General features: G+C 47.2%; 1 protein-coding gene across 3 annotated transcripts in view; it reads left to right on the forward strand.

Moving 5' to 3' along the window:
- The first annotated feature begins 4002 nt into the window (after positions 1 to 4002).
- Positions 4003 to 22132, forward strand: part of CPLANE1 (ciliogenesis and planar polarity effector complex subunit 1) — a 77421-nt gene continuing 59291 nt past the window's right edge. For 2 of the 3 annotated variants that reach the window (XR_013961241.1, XM_080681049.1), the window contains exons 1-17: positions 4003 to 4275; positions 6020 to 6148; positions 8460 to 8595; positions 8710 to 8829; positions 9574 to 9806; positions 10666 to 10772; positions 11885 to 12041; positions 12927 to 13030; positions 14532 to 14714; positions 15939 to 16188; positions 16335 to 16487; positions 16660 to 17426; positions 18231 to 18439; positions 18641 to 18721; positions 19515 to 19679; positions 20097 to 20255; positions 21422 to 21647. Coding sequence is in view for 2 of the 3 variants with exons in the window: in XM_080681049.1 (XP_080537175.1) it covers positions 6068 to 6148; positions 8460 to 8595; positions 8710 to 8829; positions 9574 to 9806; positions 10666 to 10772; positions 11885 to 12041; positions 12927 to 13030; positions 14532 to 14714; positions 15939 to 16188; positions 16335 to 16487; positions 16660 to 17426; positions 18231 to 18439; positions 18641 to 18721; positions 19515 to 19679; positions 20097 to 20255; positions 21422 to 21647 (3131 nt within the window). In the remaining variant the exon portion in view is untranslated. Of the gene's footprint in view, positions 4276 to 6019; positions 6149 to 8459; positions 8596 to 8709; positions 8830 to 9573; positions 9807 to 10665; positions 10773 to 11884; positions 12042 to 12926; positions 13031 to 14531; positions 14715 to 15938; positions 16189 to 16334; positions 16488 to 16659; positions 17427 to 18230; positions 18440 to 18640; positions 18722 to 19514; positions 19680 to 20096; positions 20256 to 21421; positions 21648 to 22132 lie in introns of those variants that run through there. The other variant, XM_080681050.1, reaches the window with a different exon arrangement.

A 22132-nucleotide genomic window follows, 5' to 3' on the forward strand; every position in this document is an offset into this window, starting at 1 on the left:
ATCGGGAGAACCCCGCCTTTCCTGGCTCCCGTCCTGCCCAAAGGCTGGTTGCTGAAACCATTCCTTAGAATCTGTGTTGTTCACCAGAGTCTCCACAGCCAGCATGTCAAACTAAAGGCGACCTCGGGCCAAATCAACAAGGTGTCAGTGTCTGTGGCCGCAAAAAAACAAGCTTCAATTTTCATAGACACGTAGGTTTATTTCGATAGAGACATGCTGAATACAAAGGGCTGACATAAATGAGTCATCGTTAACATAAAATAATAGAACATTTTAATAAAAATTAATATTTTTTCTTTAATATTAACTTACCGGACACCGAATAACTGCACAAATTAATAAGCGTAACACAAATAAACCTATTTTTCTTGTTCTCTGAAAGCAAAATATTTCCTGTTGTGCACACCAAACAAGTCAGTCCAAGACTAATGACGTGGCCATCGGCTGCTAAAATATTCACTGCTGGTATTAGTGGAGAGAAATGGTGCGCCTGTGTGTAAGGTACGTAAGGTACGTAAGGGAAATAAAGGCAACATGATTATAGTAATCAGTCATTAGCGAACGGTGTAGTTCGTTATTAATAATTATGTATAACAGGATATTGTAAAACTTAAGTTATGACATTTTTATTAAAACATTTCTTACATACTCGTTATATTGGCTGGGCTGCAAAAATATTCATTGTGGGCCACATGCGGCCCTCGGGCCACGAGTTTGACATGCTTGCTCTACAGTACATTCCCTCTCTTGCTCGGGCTAGTCACATGGGATTTATTATCTGCTACCAAAAGGACCTCGGTTATTGTAGGTCTGGCATTGTAACTACAAAACACCGAATTTGATGGGGAATTCTCAGGATTATTTTTATTTGCGCTTACTTGGGTTCTCTTCCATCCTTCTCACATTCTCTCTCTTTTTTTAAAAAATATATTTTATTGATTTTTTACAGAGAGGAAGGGAGAGGGATAGAGAGTTAGAAACATCGATGAGAGAGAAGCATCGATCAGCTACCTCCTGCACACTCCCCACTGGGGATATGCCTGCAACCAAGGTACATGCCCTTGACCGGAATCGAACCTGGGACCCTTCAGTCAACAGGCCGACGCTCTATCCACTGAGCCAAACCGGCTAGGGCTCACATTCTCTTTTAAAAAATATTTATTTTTTTATTGATTTCAGAGAGAGAGAGATAAAAAGATCAATGATGGGAGAGAATTATTGATCGGGCCTGCAACCCGGGCAAGTGCCCTGACTGGGAATCAAACCTCGACCTCTTGGTTCATAGGTTGATGCTCAACCATTGAGTTATGCCAGCTGGGCTCACATTCTCTTAAGAATTGGTATTCTCCACTAAATTCTTACTCATCAGAATATATTAAAGAGAGGTGAGCCCTGGCCTGTGTGGCTCAGTTGGGTGGGCATCATTCCGTGCACCGAAAGGTTGCTGGTTCAATTCCCCATCAGGACACGTGCCTGGGGTTCAGACTCAATGACTGATAGGAGGCATGCAGGAGGCAGCTGACTGATACTCTCTCTCACATCGATATTTCTTTCACCCTCTCCCTTCCATTATCTCTAAAAAGTCAATTTAAAAATAGTTTTTAACAAGGGAGAGGCCAGCCCTAGCCAATTTGGCTCAGTGGCTCTAGAGAGCGTCGGCCTGAAGTCGATTCCAGTCAAGGGCACGTACCTCAATTGCAGGCTACTCCCTGACCCAGGCCCTGGTGGGGGCTTGGGCAGGAGGCAACCAATTGATGTGTTTCTCTCACATCGATCGATATTTCTGTCTTTCCCTCTCTCTCTAAAAGATCAATGGGTGCGGGTGCGCATGTACAGTGCGATTGAAACTTCGTGGCCCATGCGCAGAAGTCGGTTTTTGGCTCTCAAAAGAAATTTCAGTCGTTGTACTGTTGATATTTGACTCTGTTGACTAATGAGTTTGCCGACCACTGGTCTAAATCATAGAATTCGCAACACCAAAAGTAAACCCTAAGGCAACCTTTGTCTTTGAGTGAGTTTAATGTGTCAATGCAAGTTCATCTTTTGTAAAAAATGTACCATTCTGGTAAGTGATGTTGATAATGGGGGAGGCTCAGTACGTGTGGGAACAGGGCATATATAGAAAAATCTGTGTACCTCCCTCTTTTTGTTTTGTAAACCTTAAACTGCTCTACCAAAAATAAAAGTCTTACAAATAAATAAACAAATAAGTAAATAACAAAAAATAAAATAAAAGATCAATGGAAAAATATCCTCGGGTGAGGATTTAAAAATAAACAGGGGGTGGGGGTGGCCAGGGAGAGGTCAATGGGGGAAAAGGAGACATGCAATACTATATGTAATACTTTAAACAATAAAGAATTAAAATAAATATAAATAGCGTGTTTAATTAAAAAAAGAGAAATTTCTCAAACAATAAAAAAATAAAAATAAAAAGGGGTGGGGGAGAGGTGAGCTTCCAGGGAGGGCTGAAGGAGAGGCTGAGGCTTAGAACTGTCTGCAGTCCCGGCATTGGGCTTCTGAACCACGCAGCTACCTGCACCCCCAGAGGCCTGTCTTCACATCCAGCTGTTCTCTGCTTGAACCGCAGCGATTTCAGACTCCCCGGCTCCAGATGGAGGAAACGCAGCTGCCCACTGCTACTGGGAACTTACACTGTGCTGTGTGTCTAAGTCTCTTAAACAAACAGGGGCAATCCTGGCTTCCCCTCTTTGTCTCTAGCATAGTGTCGCACGCAATAATGTTAGCAAATTGTACTTATTCCCGTCAAATTTAAAGAATAAGTAAATGTATGGAGCAGCAGACTCTAGAATTACACCAATGCCTCTATCAGGGGTCCTCAGACTTTTTAAACAGGGGGCCAGTTCCCTGTCCCTCAGACGGTTGGAGGGCCGGACTATAGTTTAAAAAAGAACTATGAACAAATTCCTATGCGCACTGCGGGCCGGGGACGAGTCGGCTGCTAAGCAGGACAGGCAGCGGCCCCCGGCGGGCGGGATCAATGTCCTCGGCGGGCCGCATGTGGCCCGCGGGCCGTAGTTTGAGGACGCCTGCATGGCCATCCAGCAAAATGCGCCACAGCGTCCCATTATTCACGTCTCAAGACCTAGAAGTGGGAACACAGAAAACCGTGGGAATGGGTTGGGATTTCTTCGTTCCTGAGTGTTTTCTGCCCGAGGTTTTCCGTGCTGACGCCGGTAAGATTTACGTAAGCTGTTCATGACTTTGGGTGAACCTGAAGCATCAGTTCTCCAACCTTGGAGACGAATGGTGCGGGTTGGGGGGGGCAGTTTCCTAGGGGCTCATTGTCCCGCCGTAAGCAGAGGGGGCGGTGGGGTCCGGGATGCTGGGCTCGCGGAGAGACGGCCTGATGCTCCTCACGTGGGCGGGCTGGGCGGCTCGCGCAGCGGAACCCACTCCCGGGCCGAGGGTAACAGCCGGCGCCTCCAGGACCAGGCCCCGGGCCTGAGCGCGTGGGGCGGAGGGAACCGAGCACGCCGCTGCCCACGGCACAGGTCCAGCTGCAGACTCTGCTTCTCCAGGACCCACTGGCCGGGAGCTGCGGGCTCGTGACCGTCCGCAGGGGCTGGGCTGGACCGGGACGGGGCGCAGGAAGCGGCCGCGGTGCAGTGTCGCCAGGCGTGGGGGACGCACACGCCTTCCTTGGGGCTCCCAGTGCGGAGGGCAGCGCACAACCCCTTCCTTTCGGGCCCGTGGCCGTCTCCACTGGCGGGGTGACGCCGTGGGTACCGGGTTTCCTGGGAAGCGCTGCCGGACGCCGGGGCTCTCGGAAGGCGGGAGCGAGCGGGAGCGGAAACCCGGCGCGCCCCAGCCCGGGAGGCGCGGGGGGAAGGGAGCGCGGGGGCAGCGGGGAGAGCGGGAGGAGGGGAGGCGGGGGAGCACGGGGCGGCGGGCAGGGGCGGGGCGAGCGGGGGTGCGCTGGGAGGGGGCGGCGGGCGGGGCCAAAAGGCGGCGGCGCGGGAGCTGACCGTGAGCGGGCGCGGCTGTGCGAGCGGAGGGGAGCCGAGGAGATCCGGCGAAGAAGAGAAGAGAAGAAAGGGGGGGAGGGGGAGCACCCCGTCTCCCCGCCCGCCCGGCGGCGGGAGCAGGCGCCCTGGCGTCCCCTCCCCGCCCCCGCGTCGCCGGGGTGCAGGCTGGCGTCTGGGCGGCCGGCTGGGCCCCCGCCCTGGTCCTCGCGCCTCCCCGCCCGCGCCGTCCGCTTGGCCCCCGGTATCGCCGCGCCCTGCCGCCCGGAGGGGCCCGGGCCTGGCGGAGGTAACCGCCCCGGACTCGTGCCCCGCATGGCCCCCTCCCCCACCCCTCCCCGCCTGCGTCCGCGGGCTCCTGGGCCCCCCATTCACCCTCTGTCCCCCGTTCACCCTCTGTCCCCCGTTCACCCTCTGTCCCCCGTTCACCCTCTGTCCCCCGTTCACCCGCTGTCCCCCGTTCACCCTCTGTCCCCCGTTCACCCTCTGTCCTCCGTTCACCCGCTGTCCCCCGTTCACCTTCTGTCCGCCGCGTCCTTGACCCCCGCCCTGGCCTGCCCCCTCCCCCCGGCCTGCCCCCCTCCCCCCGGCCGCCCATCCTCAGCCCCGGGGAGCGGGCTCCGGGGGCGGGTCCTCCCGGCGGTGGCGCCGCTGCGCAGCCTCCCCCGGGGTCGGGGAGGACACCTCGGAGCCCCTGGAGGGCTGGGGGGGGGCGGGGGGGGCTCCCGTGGTTGACCTCAGTGGGTTGGTGATGAGTTAGTTGAACGTTGAGGAACGGACGCGAGGAGACTCGTGTGCGGTGGAACCCAGAAGAGCTTGGAGATGGTCTGAGAATCGCATGGCCCGTGTGTTTGAAATAAAGGCACTGCTTGGGGGGCTCCATGTGTCTCCCTTGCTGGCGTATTTAGTGAGGGTGACGGGTTAACTTTGCCCCCTTCCGCGAACCAATCTTACTTGTCTGGCGATGTGTGTGATGGTCTGGACATGACTGTTCTGAGCGCCCGTTCAGTAGCAGACATAGTCTCCCGGGCATAATCAACAGGCGGTGAAAACCTGATCCAACCCTGCAGGCCTCCATCCTCGCATCTTGAACCACCTTTTTACCCTTTACATTTTGGTTGCATAACTTACCTCTGCGTACATAGCTGCAGTATTTTAAAGCAGCTCCCTGCCGGGCTGGTGTGGCCCTCGGGTTGAGCCTTGACCCATGCACCAAGAGTCGCCTGTTGCGGGCTTGATCCTCCAGGATGGCGGGTGCAGGAGGCATCCCGTCCCGGTTTCTCTCTCATTGATGTTTCTATCTCTCCTCCCTTCCTCCCTCCAAAATCAATAAAAACATTAAAAAAAGTAAATGCTTAAGTATACTATATCCCATATGTAGGAGAGTTAAGGCCCCTTTAAAAAACAAACATCTGGCCAGTGTGGCCCAGTTGGTGGGCATCCAGTGGTGCACCAAAGATGGTTGGGTCTATTCCGGTCAGGGCACTTGCCTGGATTTGGGGCTCGATCCCCAGTAGGGGGCGTTCAGGAGGCAGCCCACTGATACTCGCTCTCTTGTCCCTGTTTCTCTCTCTCCCTCTCCCTTCCCGGGAGTGAGGTAGAAGCTGTATTGCCTTTTGTGATCTAGCCATGGGAAATGCAAAGCATCACTCCTGTTTTATTCTTGGTTAAAATAGACCAGATCCGCCCTGGCTGGTTTGGCTCAGTGGATAGAGCGTCGGCCTGCGGACTGAAAGGTCCCAGGTTCGATTCCAGTCGAGGGCGTGTACCTTGGTTGCAGGCACATCCCCAGTGGGAGGTGTGCTGGAGGCGGCTGATCAATGTTTCTCTCTTATCAATGTTTCTGACTCTCTATCCCTCTCCCTTCCTCTCTCTAAAAAAATCAATAAAATATATTAAAAAAAAAATATCTTACCTTAGGAAGAGGATTGAACTGATGAAAAAGTGAAACACCAGATCTTGATGAGAACTCTAAATTAAGGTCCTCAGTCAATATGGGCTATTTATTATGCTCATTATTTTTCTTTTCATAGCATCTTGTGACTGTTTTTACTTAACTGGTCATTGGAGCCTCGACAAGCATGGAGGTCAGGTTGGAAGTGGTGACGTCAACCACGATCAAGCAGAAAAGGCCCTGGCCTCGTGTCTCCTGGTTGGGCCAGGTAGGTTTTCTTTATCATACGGTCCCGTCGTCGTACATGCGGGATGTGTGCTTTGCCTCTGAGGTTGAAGAATGGTCTGTGACAGTGGTCGGCAAACTCATTCGTCAACAGAGCCAAATATCAACAGGACAACGATTGAAATTTCTTTTGAGAGCCAAATTTTTTAAACTTAAACTTCTTCTAATGCCACTTCTTCAAAATAGACTCGCCCAGGCCGTGGTATTTTGTGGAAGAGCCACATTCAAGGGGCCAAAGAGCCGTATGTGGCTCGCAAGCCGCAGTTTGCCGACCACGGGTCTGTGACATTCAAAAAATAAAACCCGTCTTTCAAGGATCAGCTGCCCACAGAGCAGGGTTTGGTGTTTGTGTTTTGTCTTTAGTATAGTGAGCAAGTTAGCTTTTCCGGAAAGTTAAATGGTCCATCAAGAAGAAATATTTTATACTTTCAAAAACTTTTATATTATGCTTAAAAAGGTGGTGATGGCATATAGCAGAAAGGAGTTTTTAATCTTCCGAACCTTTTCCTACTGGGACAATCCGTGGAGTGTTTCTTCCCATTGCGGTTTTTATGAGTGTGCAAGGAAGTGCGCCTTAGACCCGGGGTGAGGGTGGCCTCGGGGCACGAACAGTCCCGGATACTAGTCACAATACACGGGATAGAGGCCTCACCGCAGGGAAAGTGGGCAAACCTAGATTTATCACAATTATTAAAATTAAGAAATTTGGTAGTCCCAGTCAGCATGGCTCAGTGGTTGAGCGTTGACCTATGCACCAGGAGGTCACGGTTCGATTCCCAGTCAGGGCACGTGCCTGGGTTGCTGGCTCAATTCCCGGTGCGGGGTGTGCAGGAGACAGCTGATCAGGGATTCTCATCATTGATGTTTCTATCTCCCTTCCTCTCTGAAATCAATTTTTAAAAATAATATAAACAAAAGAAATTGGGTGGTGTGTCATTTCCTCTGAGAAATTATGCCATTAACTTACCTTCTCTCGAATTTCATGGTGGTTCGGCATCATCGGAGGGCTTGTTAAAACAAGGGCTGCACCCCCTCCGCGAGTGGCTGGTTCAGGGGGCCTGGGGTGGAAGAACATGCATTTCCTCCAGGGTCCTGGGGGTTGCTGATGCCGCTGGTCCAGTGGTGCTTTGAAAACCACTGCCCTGGAATAATACATGAAGGCAAAGTTAATTCCAAACAGCAGACTTTTCCTAGGTAATAAAAAATGACCAGCCAGGGTTGCAGAAGCCACATCTATTTTTTAAAAAATATATTTTATTGATTTTTTACAGAGAGGAAGGGAGAGGAATAGAGAGTTAGAAACATCGATGAGAGAGAAACATCAATCAGCTGCCTCTTGCACACCTCCTACTGGGGATGTGCCCACAACCAAGGTACATGCCCTTGACTGGAATCGAACCTGGGACCTTTCGGTCTGCAGGCCGATGCGCTAGCCACTGAGCCAAACCAGTTAGGGCGAAGCCACATCTATTTTAATCTAAATAAGTTATTTAAAAACTTGTCCATGCCAGGGTTGAATTGACGACCCAGTTTTCGCTAGCAGAACCGGAAGACACTTATAATTTTAAACTGCAAAATAGTCTAAATTGCATTTGTTAGGTCATTTTACCAAGTCATTTTAATGGGGTATTTTAAGATAGAGTGAAACAGCTTGCAGTCTACCTTGTCAACCTTATGGTTCATTTTATGATTCGTGGTACAAAGGTATGTGATCTTCCTTTTTTTTTTTTTTTAAATATATTGATTTTTTACAGAGAGGAAGGGAGAGAGATAGAGAGTTAGAAACATCGATGAGAGAGAAACATCGATCAGCTGCCTCCTGCACACCCCCCACTGGGGACATGCCCGCAACCAAGGCACATGCCCTTGACCGGAATCGAACCCGGGACCCTTCAGTCCGCAGGCCGACGCTCTATCCACTGAGCCAAACTGGTTTCGGCAATGTGATCTTCCTTAAATGTCACTTTGCGTTCTTTTCTGGCGTGATTTGGGTAAGAGTTTGAATGAACTTCTTCTTCTTCTTTTTTTTTTTTTTTTAATATATTTTATTGATATTTTACAGAGAGGAAGGGAGAAGGATAGAGAGTTAGAAACATCGATGAGAGAGAAACATCGATCAGCTGCCTCCTGCACACCTCCCACTGGGGATGTGCCCGCAACCAAGGTACATGCCCTTGACCGGAATCGAACCTGGGACCCTTCAGTCCGCAGGCCGACGCTCCATCCACTGAGCCAAACCGGTTTCGGCTGAATGAACTTCTGCCAGCTCTTAAGTCTCACGTTTCTTCTCTTAGGAAAAGGAAGCTGTTTTTCTTTTGGATGATAAACTCATAAGTGAAATTAATTTGCTGTCGGGAAGGACAAAGAAGAAAATCCCTCGCCTGCAGCCTTTCTTGAAGCACCTTGTTGTCCTCACAACGTCCAGTAATGGTTAAGTAGGCCTGATGTTTTCAAAGGGCTGAGTTAGCTTGAAATGTCTACCCATGGGGGCAACCTCAGGGGCGCCTTTAGATTGTAAGTATTGCATTTCCTCTTTGGAAACAGATGCCTGGCTGGCTGGGCTCCTTACTACGGGGGAGCTTTTCCTTTGGAACAAAGATCAAGATTGTTTGAAAACGATCCAAGCAACTGGAAAGCCTAAGGAAATGATTAAGGCTGCAGTAGGTGAGAATTGGTTTAAATTGATAAACAGGGAGGATGAAACATTTGCCTACTGCTATTTTAAAAATCTCTGTGTGTGTGTATACACTGAGTGGCCAGATTATTATGATCTCTGAACACATAATAATCTGGCCACTCAGTATATATATGTATATATTAGAGGCCCGGTGCATGAATTCATGCATGGGTGGGGTCCGGCCAGCCTGGCCAGGGGGAGGGGACATGGGCGGTTGGCCGGCCTGCCTGCTGGTTGAACTCCTGGTCGAGGGTACAATTTGCATATTAGCCTTTTATTATATAGGATATACACTGAGTGGCCAGATTATTATGCGTTCAGAGATCATAATAATCTGGCCACTCTGTGTGTGTGTGTGTGTGTATATGTATATATATACACATGTATCTCTCTGTGTGTGTGTACAATGTATATTTCTTTGCATTTTTTTTTTTTTTTTTGGTGGTGTTTATTTGTGATACTTAGATTCATCTTGGATGAATGTAGTCTGGTATGCCTAACATATCTAATAACAAAGGGTTCCTGATATCACGTAAATATGTGATATGTTGTTACTATTATTTGTACTTTTAATTTATTACTCCTGCCTTAGCTTTATATCCTTAATGGTCACATTATTCTGGTTCTTTGTCAGAATAGATAAATTATTTAGCCTCTGGAGGGAATTCAGACTTCAAGGTTTAATTACTTTTTTAATTTTTCTTTTTTTTTTTTTTTTTTTTTTTTTTAAGCAAGCTCATTGAGACTCTATTTGTATGTATCTGGAGATGGAAAAAGAGTTCTGATTATAACTCCTTCTGGATGCATATTTCTTTGGGAATATTTGGAATTCAGGAATATCCTGTCTTCTAAAAGCCCTTCATTGATGGGCCAGTGGTCCCAGATCACACCTGAAGAAGCAGTGCGTTTGCCTTCCACTGAAGATAAAGAAGCTGTAGTGCATGCTGTCTTCATAAAAAATGAGGTAAAATCCAGATCAGACGGGGTTCTAGGAGGTGAGCTCTCGGCCTCTGACCAGACACTGGAGTTGATGAGCAGAGTGGGCAGTGGCATCGCTATAGATCGCTAGTCGTCATCGTCCCAGTAACTGTGAAATTATTGTGGATAATATATTTTCATTATTTCTTGGTCACATTTTTAGAAGTGTTTATAAAAATGGTTAGGAATTAGAGCTTCCTTTCTCTTTCCCTAGTTTTACTTTTCCCTAGTTTTAAAATATAGCTAGTTTTGTAATTTAAAAAGCTAGAATTGACGATATTGAATAAACCGTTTAATTCCCAGGAAATAATACCTTTATGAACTAAAAAACATTTTTTTAAAAATATATTTTATTGATATTTTACAGAGAGGAAGGGAGAGGGATAGAGAGCTAGAAACATCGATGAGAGAGAAACATCGATCAGCTGCCTCCTGCACACCCCCTACTGGGTATGTGCCCACAACCAAGGTACATGCCCTTGACCGGAATCGAACCCGGGACCCTACCAGTCCACTACCGTTAAAAGTTGCGTTTTGAAGTTTTATTGTTTTACTATACCTCACCCCACTTCCAGTGCCCTCATTTAAATGATACAGAGCTATGGAAGAGAAAACTACTATGTGAATATCGTTTTCGTTATAGCCCTAGGAAATGGCAGTGTTTTCTTCAGAGAATAAACTGCATCTTGATTTCCCATTTGGGATATACCTGTGGCTCAGAAATAAATTAGTCTTGGACTTAATGTTTAGAATAAAAATAGAAACACGACCTCGCTATATTCCATCTGCGCCTTGATTTATTGTCAGGCAGATTATGTACTAACGTGTATTGCATTTATCTACAGTTACTGGGAGACTGCTGCTTTTGTGCATTTACGTGTTACTCTGGGGAGTGTCTGAGGTTGACATTCCTAGCAATTCGGTGGCAGGAGAATGCGTTTCCCCCTGTGAGGTGAGGTAAATGTTCCCTTCTTTCTTACTTTCCCTCCCTTTTAAGACACGGGTACCTTTGGCTTATAAATACACAGTCAGATCAGTAAATGAACTGTGACTTCTGAGACTTTACAGATCCTTTCTTCCCATAAGTATTGCTTTAGTTTTCATTCGAAAATGTTTAATCAGTTATTTTGCTTTGGTTTTGTTTCCCTTCTTAGAAGCGAAAACCCGTAAAAGATAAGGCAGACTGCGGCTTTACTTGTTTTAAGACAATAAAGAACTATTTTGGAAAGGAATTGTTACAGTAAAAATTAAAAGGCACTTACTTGAATTTACTGAACTTTTTACATTCTGGAGAAATTTTTTAATTTAAACATGGAATTATTCTAAAAAGCCCATAAGATAGAATGCATTAAAAAACACATCATGGCTAAATAAGATTTATTAAAATAGTGTGATTTTGGGGGGTGTATTCTGTTTATTTTTTATGCTAACAATAACTTACTAAGGTATAACTTACATAAAGTAAAGCAAACAAATCTAATGAATAGACATGCGTGTAACAGCCTCATATCAAGTATAGAACACTCTCTGGAAAACTCACTCTTCTCTATTCAGTCCCTTTAAAAATGTTAACAATACTATAGAAATGGGGGTAGCTAAACCACTAGTGCAGTGGTCGGCAAACTGCGGCTCGCGAGCCACATGCGGCTCTTTGGCCCCTTGAGTGTGGCTCTTCCACAAAATACCACGGCCTGGGCGAGTCTATTCTGAAGAAGTGGCGTTAGAAGAAGTTTAAGTTTAAAAAATTTGGCTCTCAAAAGAAATTTCAATCGTTGTACTGTTGATATTTGGCTTTGTTGACGAATGAGCTTGCCGACCACTGCATTAGTGGAAGCAGACGTATTTGGGGTTGGCTACCAAACATGCTATTACTAACAGAACTCTGCGATGGAGCTTGTTTAACTGGTGCCTGCTCTTCTGTTGCTTGGACGGCTGCTAAGAGGCCCCTAATAGACAGGCACCTGTAGGAATTTAGCTGGACCCTTTCGTTTTTTTGTAACGAACTACGTATTCATTTAGAAGATACCATACTTCCTGTTTTCAATTCTTTCCTTCCTTTCTTAGATCATTGCCATACGGTGTTCATTGGGCACAGCAAGATTGCCTTCTGGGTAGTCTGAGTCCTCCGTGTGAATCAGTCAAGTCAAGAGGAGCTCTGATTTCTGCCTTTTCTAGAGATGGCCTTACCCTGGCAGTAACTCTGAATCAGAAAGACCCGAAGGTCAGTAAATGTAACCTGTCTTTTTTTTTTTTTTTAATATATTTTATTGCTATTTTACAGAGAGGAAGGGAGAGGGACAGAGAGCCAGAAACATCGACGAGAGAGAAACATCGATCAGCTGCCTCCTGCACACCCCCCAGTGGGGATGTGCCCGCAACCAAGGTACATGCCCTTGACCGGAATCGAACCCGGGACCCTTCAGTCCGCAGGCCGACGCTCCATCCACTGAGCCAAACCGGTTTCGGCTATAACCTGTCTTGAAGTAACCTATAGAACAGAGAGTTTAGTCCAGTTTTAAAATGTCCGTTCCCCCCCCCCCCTCCACCCCCGGAGGTAATTCTTTAAATTGGTGTTTTCTGATCCAACTCAACCTTATGGATTGGTGAAGTTATTTAAATTGGCTACCAGGCCCTGGCTGGTGTGGCTCAGTTGGCTGAGTGTTGTCCCGTGCGCCGAAAGGTTGCCAGTTCAATTCCCGGTCAGGGCACATGCCCAGGTGTCTGGTTCAGTCCCTGGTCGGGGTGGGTACAGGAGGCAACCAGTCAAGGTTCCTCGCTCACATCCATGTTTCTCTCTCTCCCCTCCTCTCTCTCTCCCCTCCTCTCTCTCTCAAATCAGTAAAAAAATTAATGACCTGCCATAGTTTTCCATACTTGGCCTTCAGAATCAAAAAGAGGTTGAGGGAAAAGGAAGAAAGAAGGGCAATGTTGTAACTGATGTTCTTAAAATGTAGAGTAAGAGAGAAGAGTTATGGGTGGTCAGCACTGCTTGCCCGTTGGGAAAGACCCCTATTATATCAGTTTATTGCTAGGTCTTCAGAATCATAAGTAATGATTAGAGTGAAATAATTTTAACGGTTTTATTGTCTTTTTTAACTCTTCCTAGGCGACTCAGGTGTTATTTGTAAACACACTGAATTTTGTCACTCTCGGTGGAAGCCTGAGAGGCTGTAGCAGTAAGAGCGCCATGGTTCCCGCTCCCCTGGTCAGGTGAGAACGCCTCCGTGTTTCTACGTCGTGTTTTTGTTTTCTTTCCCGGCAGTTTGATACGTTTAAGGCTCTGGTGATTCAGTAGGTGTCTAAATAGGTATTAGATAGATAATGCAACTTTCAGCATCTGAGGGGGGTCGATTCTAAAGATTGCTTTATGTAAGGAAGGCCTTACGTGCCTAAGGAAGGGGCTGCTTGGGTGGGAGGCAGTGAACGTTTTTTCTCTTTTATTTCTTGCTGCGTTGTCCGAGGAGGAGCGGAATCATGGCTGGGGAGAAATGTATTGGGCTTAACTGGGGAGGCCGACCTGGGCAAAAAGTTGGCATTCTTCGCCTACGGGTCAATCGCAACATACGTGGCAATTTTGGATGGCACGTGAGCTACCACGTGAGACATGGAGCAGGGAAGTTTCCTCTTGGACCTCTGGATTTCCCTTTCTGAGCACTTTTCTGTGCTGCTCTCTGAATTTTCAGTTTTTAGACCAATCCAGCCTTGTCTCTTCATTTTCTTCCCCCTTAAAAGCTCTGTTCTGGAAGTGTTACTGGTCTCAGTTCAGCAGTGTTTGACTAGGGCAGGAGTGGGCAAACTCTTTGACTCGAGGGCCACAATGGGTTCTTAAACTGGACCGGAGGGCCGGAACAAAAGCATGGATGGAGTGTTTGTGTGAACTAATATAAATTCAAAGTAAAGGAGCGGAGGGGAGAGCAAGAGAACCGAACCGGATGGAACAGCCGGATCCGGCCCGCAGGCCGTAGTTTGCCCACGGCTGGACTAGGGTGTCCCTCATTTACATTGAGCAACAACTACTTTTGTCTCCCTGAGACATCACTGTTACCAGACAGTTACCGAGGGGAAATGATGGCTTTGCGAACAGGGAGTCTGTGGCTGCGTGGAACTCAGCGGGTGCTAAGTCCACAGCGTGGTGTTGACCTTTCCGTCTATCAGTAGATCTTGGTTGTGGACACCCATAGGGTTAAAAATTGTTCTGATTGACATGGACATGTGAGTGACTAAAAAGCTTAACTCTCAGGGAGTATTTTTATTTTATGATTTGCTTGTGCATCGAAATTTCTAATTAGTGTTGGTATGGGGTAGATGTTTATGCGTGAACTCTTTTTCCAGGACGTGAAATACACAAAATGTATGTGGCAGTTGTCTGCTCTCCATTCTTTTTTTAAAAAATATTTTTATTGAGAGGAAGGGAGAGGGAGAGAGAGAGATAGAAACATCGATGATGAGAGAGAATCATTTACCGGCTGCCTCCTGCACGACCCCTCCTGGGGATCGAGCCCGCAGCTCAGGCACGTGCCCTTGATGGGACTCGAACCTGGGACCCTTCGGTTCGCGGGCCGACACTCTATCCACTGAGCCACACCAGCTGGGGCTGCTCTCCATTCTTTTGCCCTTGTTTTTTGAAGGGTTTCACCTCTGCGTGGCCGATAGAAATTGTCAAACACATTGTCTAGAATCCTTTCTAAACATATTGTCTCGCTCTTTCTAGGTCCTACTGGGTAGGTGACATCAGCTGGACTCATGACAGTCTTTTTCTGGCTTGTATGTTAAAACGTGGCTCCCTGGTTCTGCTGACGTGCCACGGTGAATTGCTAACATTAATCACGCGTGGCTGCTCGGTAGAATTTGGGCCAGCTGAGTTTATTCCTCTCCACCCACTCATAACATACAGGTGAGACATCTCAATCGTTTGAATTTGTTTACAGAAGTTTTCTCTTTTGTTATTACTGTACTGTTTTGTTTTTATAATTTTATCTTTCAAATTGTCTTATTTTTTTCTTTGAGTGTGTCATCTTGGTATGTTTCTTATTTATAGTTTTTTTCTATTTCTTTTTGTGGCTTAATCCTGGTGAAAATTTGACATTGTGACTATGTAAGTATAAGTTATTTAAGTATTCAGTAGCACTAAAATTTTTATTTTCTTTGGCATAAAAGTTAATAAAATATGCCCTTTATTTTATTGTTTTACGTTTTATTTTTATTAAAAAACTTTTTTAATGTTGACAATATTGCAGGAGTCCCCCTCCCTCCCCTTGTTGAGATAAATTTATAACTTAATATAACTTGACACATAGATTTATATACTTTTTTCCCAATTGGAAAAAATTGTTGGAAATGGATAGAAGACTTTAGAAGTTATCCACATGTAACTTATTAAAAAAAATTGTGAGGTGGTTCTTCTACTTATTCGTTGTGTGACTTTGGGTTAAGTTATTCTTTGAGCCTCCGTTTCTTCTGCTGTGAAATGATAATTGGTTGAGGAGGTGAAGGAAGATAAAAAATTGGAAAAGGCATTTGAAATTAATTCACTCGCCTTGCTTCACAGAGGAAGGGTGTGTTCTCGATTATATTTAACAAAAACGAATGCTTTATTTATTTGTTTATATATTTATTATCTTGTTAATCCTCACCCAAGGATAGTTTTTCCATTGATTTTTAGAGAGCGGAAGGGAGGGAATGAAGGAGGGGAGAGAGGGAGAGAGAGAAAAAGAGCCAGAGAGCGAGAGAGAGAGAGACATCGATGTGAGAGAGACACTCATAATTATGTCCTTACAGATATATTTAAGTATATGGTAAGAAGCAAAGTTAAACATTTAACTTTTTAATGATAAAAATGAGCTGTATTAATTCTTTTCTGAAATAGTTGTATTTGCTTTTAGAAACAAAATAAATACTACAATTAAGGGAAGATTAAAAAACACATAAACCTGTGTTATAGGAATCACTTATGTTTTCCTTAGAGATGTCACACATTAACAATTTTTGTGTTTCGTTTGCTTGCGTTTTCATCATTCTGTAACTATTAATCGCTGTTTTGCTTTTCCTTGGGAATAATGATTGTTTTCTTTAGGGTTTTCCTCTTACTGATTTTTGAATTGTGATGTTTGCTTGCTAGACCACCGCACGGCACATTTCAAGATTCAGCTCATTCTGTAGACTCGTCAGCGTCGGCCAGCGACCTGATGCGACAGAGGTTTTCCGTGAAAACCCACTCCCGGTTGCCCTACCTCATCGCTTCTGACGGCTACATGGTCACCACCCTCCGGTTTCCCGACGGCCTGTCTCCCCCGGTGCTGCTGCGGGCCCTGCTGCTGGATGCGACCCGGCGGCTTGAGAAGGCGTACCGCCGCGTGGTGCTGTCGGAGGTAGCGTGCTCTGGCATCGTCAGTCAAGGCTGGCTCCTGCACTGATGGCATGTCCTTGGCATGGATGCCGTTGTCTGTAGCATGTTTAGCTGCTGTAGACGGGATTGAGGGTAAAGTTTTGCTCTTGGGAATCTTTTCTTCCGTAGCCACGGGGCAAAGGGCTGAACTTGCGGTCTCTGGGTTCCCTGAGGTCGAGCCTGTTAAAACGCCAAGGAAGCGAGCGTCCGGCGGACCCTCCCGTCCCCAGATTCTTGCAGGAAGAAGAGACGCTGAAGTCGCATGAAAAAGCAGATTGGCAGGTACTCGGCGGCAGGGTTTTGTCCCCTTCGAACAGTGACGTGTTGACCTTAGTCCCAGAAGAGTATTTGGTCTTTCCCTTGTGAAAGGGAAGGGAAATTTGAGAACACCCAGCGATTCTACTTACAAAGTATTGAGTGGTATTAAGCATCGTTTTTTTCGCTCGTGTTTTAGGATTTTGAAGCAGAAGAAACTAACGAAAGCACATACTTTCCCAACAACTTGCTCTCTTTTTGGAACAAAAACAACGATCCATCGTTCGGTGGTGCCGAGGAGGGGAGACTGGAGTTTGCGTCTATGTTCGACACAATACACACAGAGGGTCCTGGCGCGGGGGCGGACGGAACCATCGCAGACCTGCACTCGGCCCAGAAAAACCTCCTCGCGGCCTGGACTGTAGGAGTTTCAAAAAACGTGACGGAAAAAAACGTGATGCTAAACTACACAGTAGTTTGCATTACGTATTTTCTCTACATTCTTCAGTTTATAAAGTGTCCTTTCCCAACTCTTGATCTTTCCTTAAGCAAGAGACCACGGCATCGCGCGTGGGTGCTTTGTGTCTTCCAGCTCTTCCGTCAGTGCCTGTCGGCCCAGCGTTGGGACCTGCGGGGCCGGCCGGCCGTGCGGCCCCTGGTGGCGCTCACCGCCAGCGCGCTGCAGCTCCTGCTGCAGCGGCAGCAGCGGGGCCAGTCCTTCTCGGAGCGGCTGGCCGCCTGTTTTCATTTACTCAGGATGGTAGCTGATCACTTAGGGGGCGCAGACCACCTTCAGCCCGAAGTCTCGGCGACGGCTGATGGGAGGAGAACAGCCAGTCAGGACTCCCTGGTGGTTCCCATTTTTCAAACGTTTCAGGATAGTGCTCCTTGGGACGACTGGCCTTGGAACTCGTCTTTGAAGATCCGTCCTCCAGGAGCAAACCTCGTTCAGCAGCCAGGACGCAGGTGTGATGACTGTCATGTTAGGATACCATCCGCAGGATAGATTTTTTTTCCTTCTTAAAAAATGGAGCTGTAGTTCCCACACTATAAATCTCACCATTTTAAAGTTGACAATGTAGTGATTTTTTTTTTAGAATAGTCATAAGGCCATAGAACTATTAGCACTAATTCCAGAATATTTTTATCACCCCTAAAAGAAACCTTGTATCCATCAGCACTCAGCCTTATAGATTTTATTTTATCTGAAAGTATTTTATTTTATTTATTTTTTAAAAATGTATTTTATTGATTTTTTACAGAGAGGAAAGGAGAGGGATAGAGAGTGAGAAACATCGATGAGAGAGAAACATCGATTCAGCTGCCTCTTGCACACTCCCCACTGGGGATGTGCCCGCAACCAAGGTACATGCCCTTGACCGGAATCGAACCTGGGACCCTTCAGTCTGCAGGCTGACGCTCTATCCACTGAGCCAAACCGGTTAGGGCTGAAAGTATTTTAGCATTTATGCCAAATGCTATTCCACACACACATTTTGTTAGTTTTGGGCAACTAGGTACTGTTGAGAGAATTTGGTTTAGGTAAGCACTAGGGAAACATGACCACAGGTACATAAAGCATTTGGGAAGATTTAAAAAATATGCATGGTTTTGGTCAGTGGACTTTGTGCTGTATTTAAATCCGATCAGTTCGTGTGTGTGTTGTTATGACGGTGAAGAATGCAGGCCGAGAAGAAAGGCTAATCAGTACTGATTCTGATCACCCCTCGTCTGAAACTTGGGTTGATGATCGCCCAATTTTGTGTGCAGGCTGGTGTTTCTGTGGAGGGTCCTGTATAAAAAGACTTTATGGTATCAGACACAGTTAAGTCGAAGAGTTCCTGAAGGTGACAGACCGTTCCCTGCAAAGGTGGCCCAGGAAGCTGCTGCTGTCCAGTCCCTGTTATGTCACATCCAGGCGCACCTGCAGGCGGCCGGAGCCTGCTTGGGCCAAACCTTACAGCTCAAACCCATCAGCGGTCAGTGTCTTATACACCGTTCCTCACCCCATAAAGGAGCAAAACAGCTAACGGGGCTTTGATTGTATTAACTGGTCACAGTGATTGGTTTTTCAAAATTTCTGGCTGAGCTATATATACGCTGGGTTTTAAAACAAAGTGCCTTTTTTTTATAAAGTAATACAATTAACCCTAACTAATGGTTGGTTAAAAAATTTGCAGGTGAAGAGTGTTTCCTGTTAGGATCCTATGAAAAGGCTGTTGAACTGTGGAGGAAAGCTCTGCAAGAAACCCCAGAGAACGGTAGGGGTTATTAAAAATAGTATTCGTGCCCTAGCTGGGGTGGATCAGTGGATAGAGCGTTGGCCTGCGGACTGAAGGGTCCCGGGTTCAATTCCAGTCAAGGGGACATGCCTGGGTTGCTGGCTGTATCCTAGCAGGGGGTGTGCAGGAGGCAGCCGATCAATGATTCTCTCTCATCATTGATGTTTCTATCTCTCTCTCTTGTTTCCTCTCTGAAATCAATAAAAATATGTTAAAAAAATAAAAAATAAATAATATTTGCTGTACTATTGGTAAGAACGAATGTTAGCATACTCCAGAGTGTAAAATAATTTCAAATGTGAGTGCTCAGAACTTCTTCATGCTCAAATAGAATAACACGTGTTGTAGGGACCCGGACTGTGAGAAATACTTATTTAAAACTAGAGGCTCAGCGCACGGAATTTCGTGCACTGGGGTGAGGGGGGTCCCTCAGCCCAGCCTGCGCCCTCTTGCGTCTGGGAGCCCTCGGGAGATGTCCTCCCCTGCCACTGCCGCTGCGCTCACCAGCCATGAGCCCGGTTCTGGCTGAGCGGCTGCCCCCTGGTGGTCAGTGCGTGTCATAGCGACCGGTCGTTCTGCTCTTTGGTCGATTTGCTTATTAGCCTTTTATTATATAGGATAAAACAAGTATGGAAAGGTTCACATAATGAGAGTATACAGCTTCATGGATTTCATAAATGGACCCCCCCCCAGAGTGTCTGCCCAGCACCCAGGCCAAGAACCTGGCCTTGCTAATCGTTTTTAACATGAACTCAATTCTCTCTGGTTTAAGGAGGAAGAAGGACCTGCTTTCTTCAGATGCGCTATTACCTGTCCCTTTTGTACTGCTACCTGTATAGCTATAATTTAAACGACGCCCAAGGATTGTGCGATCAGCTAGTGAGAGAACTGCTGAGATGGTCCCACCTACCTGTAAGGGAAAATGAGGAGAGTTCGGGTACGTTTTTCAGAAATCAGTGTCGTTCTTCGTGTTAACGTGTGCTTGCAGGTTTAGATAGGAAATTGCTTATGCATAAACGGTGGTGCGTCTGCCAGTTAGGGTTCATTCTGGACTGGCAGGTGCATTGTGGCTAGACTGCTGTGCTTGGATCCTCCATGTTTTTAAGTAAAACTAGTAACTTAAAGTCACAACAAGTTCCTGAGTGTCTGGGCTCACACGTAGGGGCCCATTATGTTTGTTCCGTTGTCTTCACGAAGTCTAGATGCCTACCATAAATTTACTTGTACCGGCCCTGGGTGCTCATCTAAACAAAACTGGTGACGCGTTCTCTCCCGGATAATGCTGGGACTTAGGCGTTACCACTTCGTGATGGTCTGACCAGAATCTCTTCTGCTTGTTTGCTGTGTCCCCCAGCTCCCGCGTTGGGACCGCCTGGGCCTGCCCACCCCGAGGCCGCCGTGAGGGTCGTCCAGTCCATGGCCCGGTTCATGGCCGCCTATTTCACCAACCAGCGGCTCTGCATTCTGCCCCCTCACCACGTGAACGTCCTGCCTCCCCTTCACGTTAGAACAGGTAAACGGTGTTCTACCTTGTTGCTGCTCCTGACATTTAAAGCAGTATTACGCGGTGATGGCCACTCCACGGAAGGGATACCGTCAGCCTGGCACACGGGAGATGCTCAGTGACCAGGTGTGAAGGAATAAAGTCTGAGAAGGGTGATTGCTCGGGTTTGTGTTTTTTGAATAATGGATTTTTTTTTTAATCACAAATTTTGGATAAGCTGGTATTTATAAAGTTTTCATTTTTAAAATCAAGGTGCTGCCACCTTCATTTCTATAAAAATTTAAACAGATTTTGTGTATGCTAATTTAGAACGTAATTTTACTTGGATAGTTTAAAAACATTTTTTTATTGCTTTCAGAGAGAGGAAGGGAGAAGGGAGAGAGAGAAACAGTGATGTGAGAGTGAAACATTGATCGGCTGTTCACATTTGCCATTTTATTTTGAGGGAGGAAGTGAAAACCTTAGCAATATGTATTTTTACAAAAATAACAGTCCTGTCATCGTGTTTTCAAGTTGTTGATTCCAGTTACTTCAGTGAGGGGAGTACGGAAAGCTGGGGAGATGGGCGTCACCCTTTGTAGTTAAGCCCAGGCCAGACTTGTAATTTACAAATTGAAAACTACACTTCCCAACTTCCTTAAAAACACTGATACATTGAACACGGAATGTGCTCCAGTGTGACCTCAAATAAGTTGTGGTTTTTTGCTGTGTTTTCTTTTGCATGACCTGAGGAATACGAGGTCAGGTAAACGTCCATGGGTGCCTCCAGAGTTCATAATCTAGTAAGAGAAATAGAATCAGGAGTCGATGGTGCACTGCGATCCTGCACTGACATGTACGAATGACCCTCTGCTTATCCGGTGCGGCACAGCAGCTCTCCTGACTGTGTTCGCCTTGACTCTCTGTGTGTGTGGCGCGCCCCGCCCTGCCTCTGCTGCTTCTGTTGCTGCCTGTTCTGTTCCCTTCTTAAGAACGCTGGCACTCGCTTCCGAACCAATAACGCGGCGCATTCTTCAGTGCGAAGCTCTCCTAGAGTGTGAAGTAGTACGTTAGCCCGTGTTGTATGCATCTTCCTGGGGGGTGTGTAGGAGATACCGTGAAGAGTCACGGCACCCGGGTGAGCAGCGGGAGCAGCTGCGTGTGCGGTGATGGCATGTCCTCTCCCTCGCGCACAGAGCCGGCCCCGCGGTGCATCCCCCTGCAGCACGCAGCGGCGGCCAGGGCCGTCAGAGAGCAGGGCCTTTCCGGCGTGTGGACCGCGGACTACGCCCTGGAGCTGCTGCTGATCGGCGGCCTGGTCCCGGAAGCCGTGTGGCTGGCACAGGAGCTCGGGGACTGGAAGACGGCTGTGTCCATCGGCGTGGCCTCCCAGCTGAGCCGCCGGGGCGGCGGCTTCACCAGGTGCGCGCGGTCGGGGGACCGAGAAAGGGAGGAAGGGTGGGCTCCAGTGCCTCTCATCCCTCTGACCCAGCCGTGGGCAAACTACGGCCCGCGGGCCGGATCCGGCTGTTCTATCCGGTTCTCTTGCTCTCCCCTCCGCTCCTTTACTTTGAATTTATAGTAGTTCACACAAACACTCCATCCATGCTTTTGTTCCGGCCCTCCGGTCCAGTTTAAGAACCCATTGTGGCCCTCGAGCCAAAAAGTTTGCCCACCCCTGCTCTGACCCATTCCCCGGACGTCTCCACTCAGCCCCGTCCTGGAGGACGTGCTCAGTGAGGGGGTGTCTGCGTGTCCAGCCACTGGCACGTGCGCTGTGGCCAGGAAGAGCGAGGAATGGCATTTCCCACCTAACTGGAATTTAAGTCGCTGCGCGCAGCTGGTGGGTGCTGGCCGCCCTCTGGCTTGCTCATTTCTATTAAAATGCTTATTCGGGGCATTAATTT

Source organism: Plecotus auritus, assembly GCF_963455305.1.
Source record: "Plecotus auritus genome assembly, chromosome: 7".
NCBI classification, from domain to species: Eukaryota; Metazoa; Chordata; class Mammalia; order Chiroptera; family Vespertilionidae; genus Plecotus; species Plecotus auritus.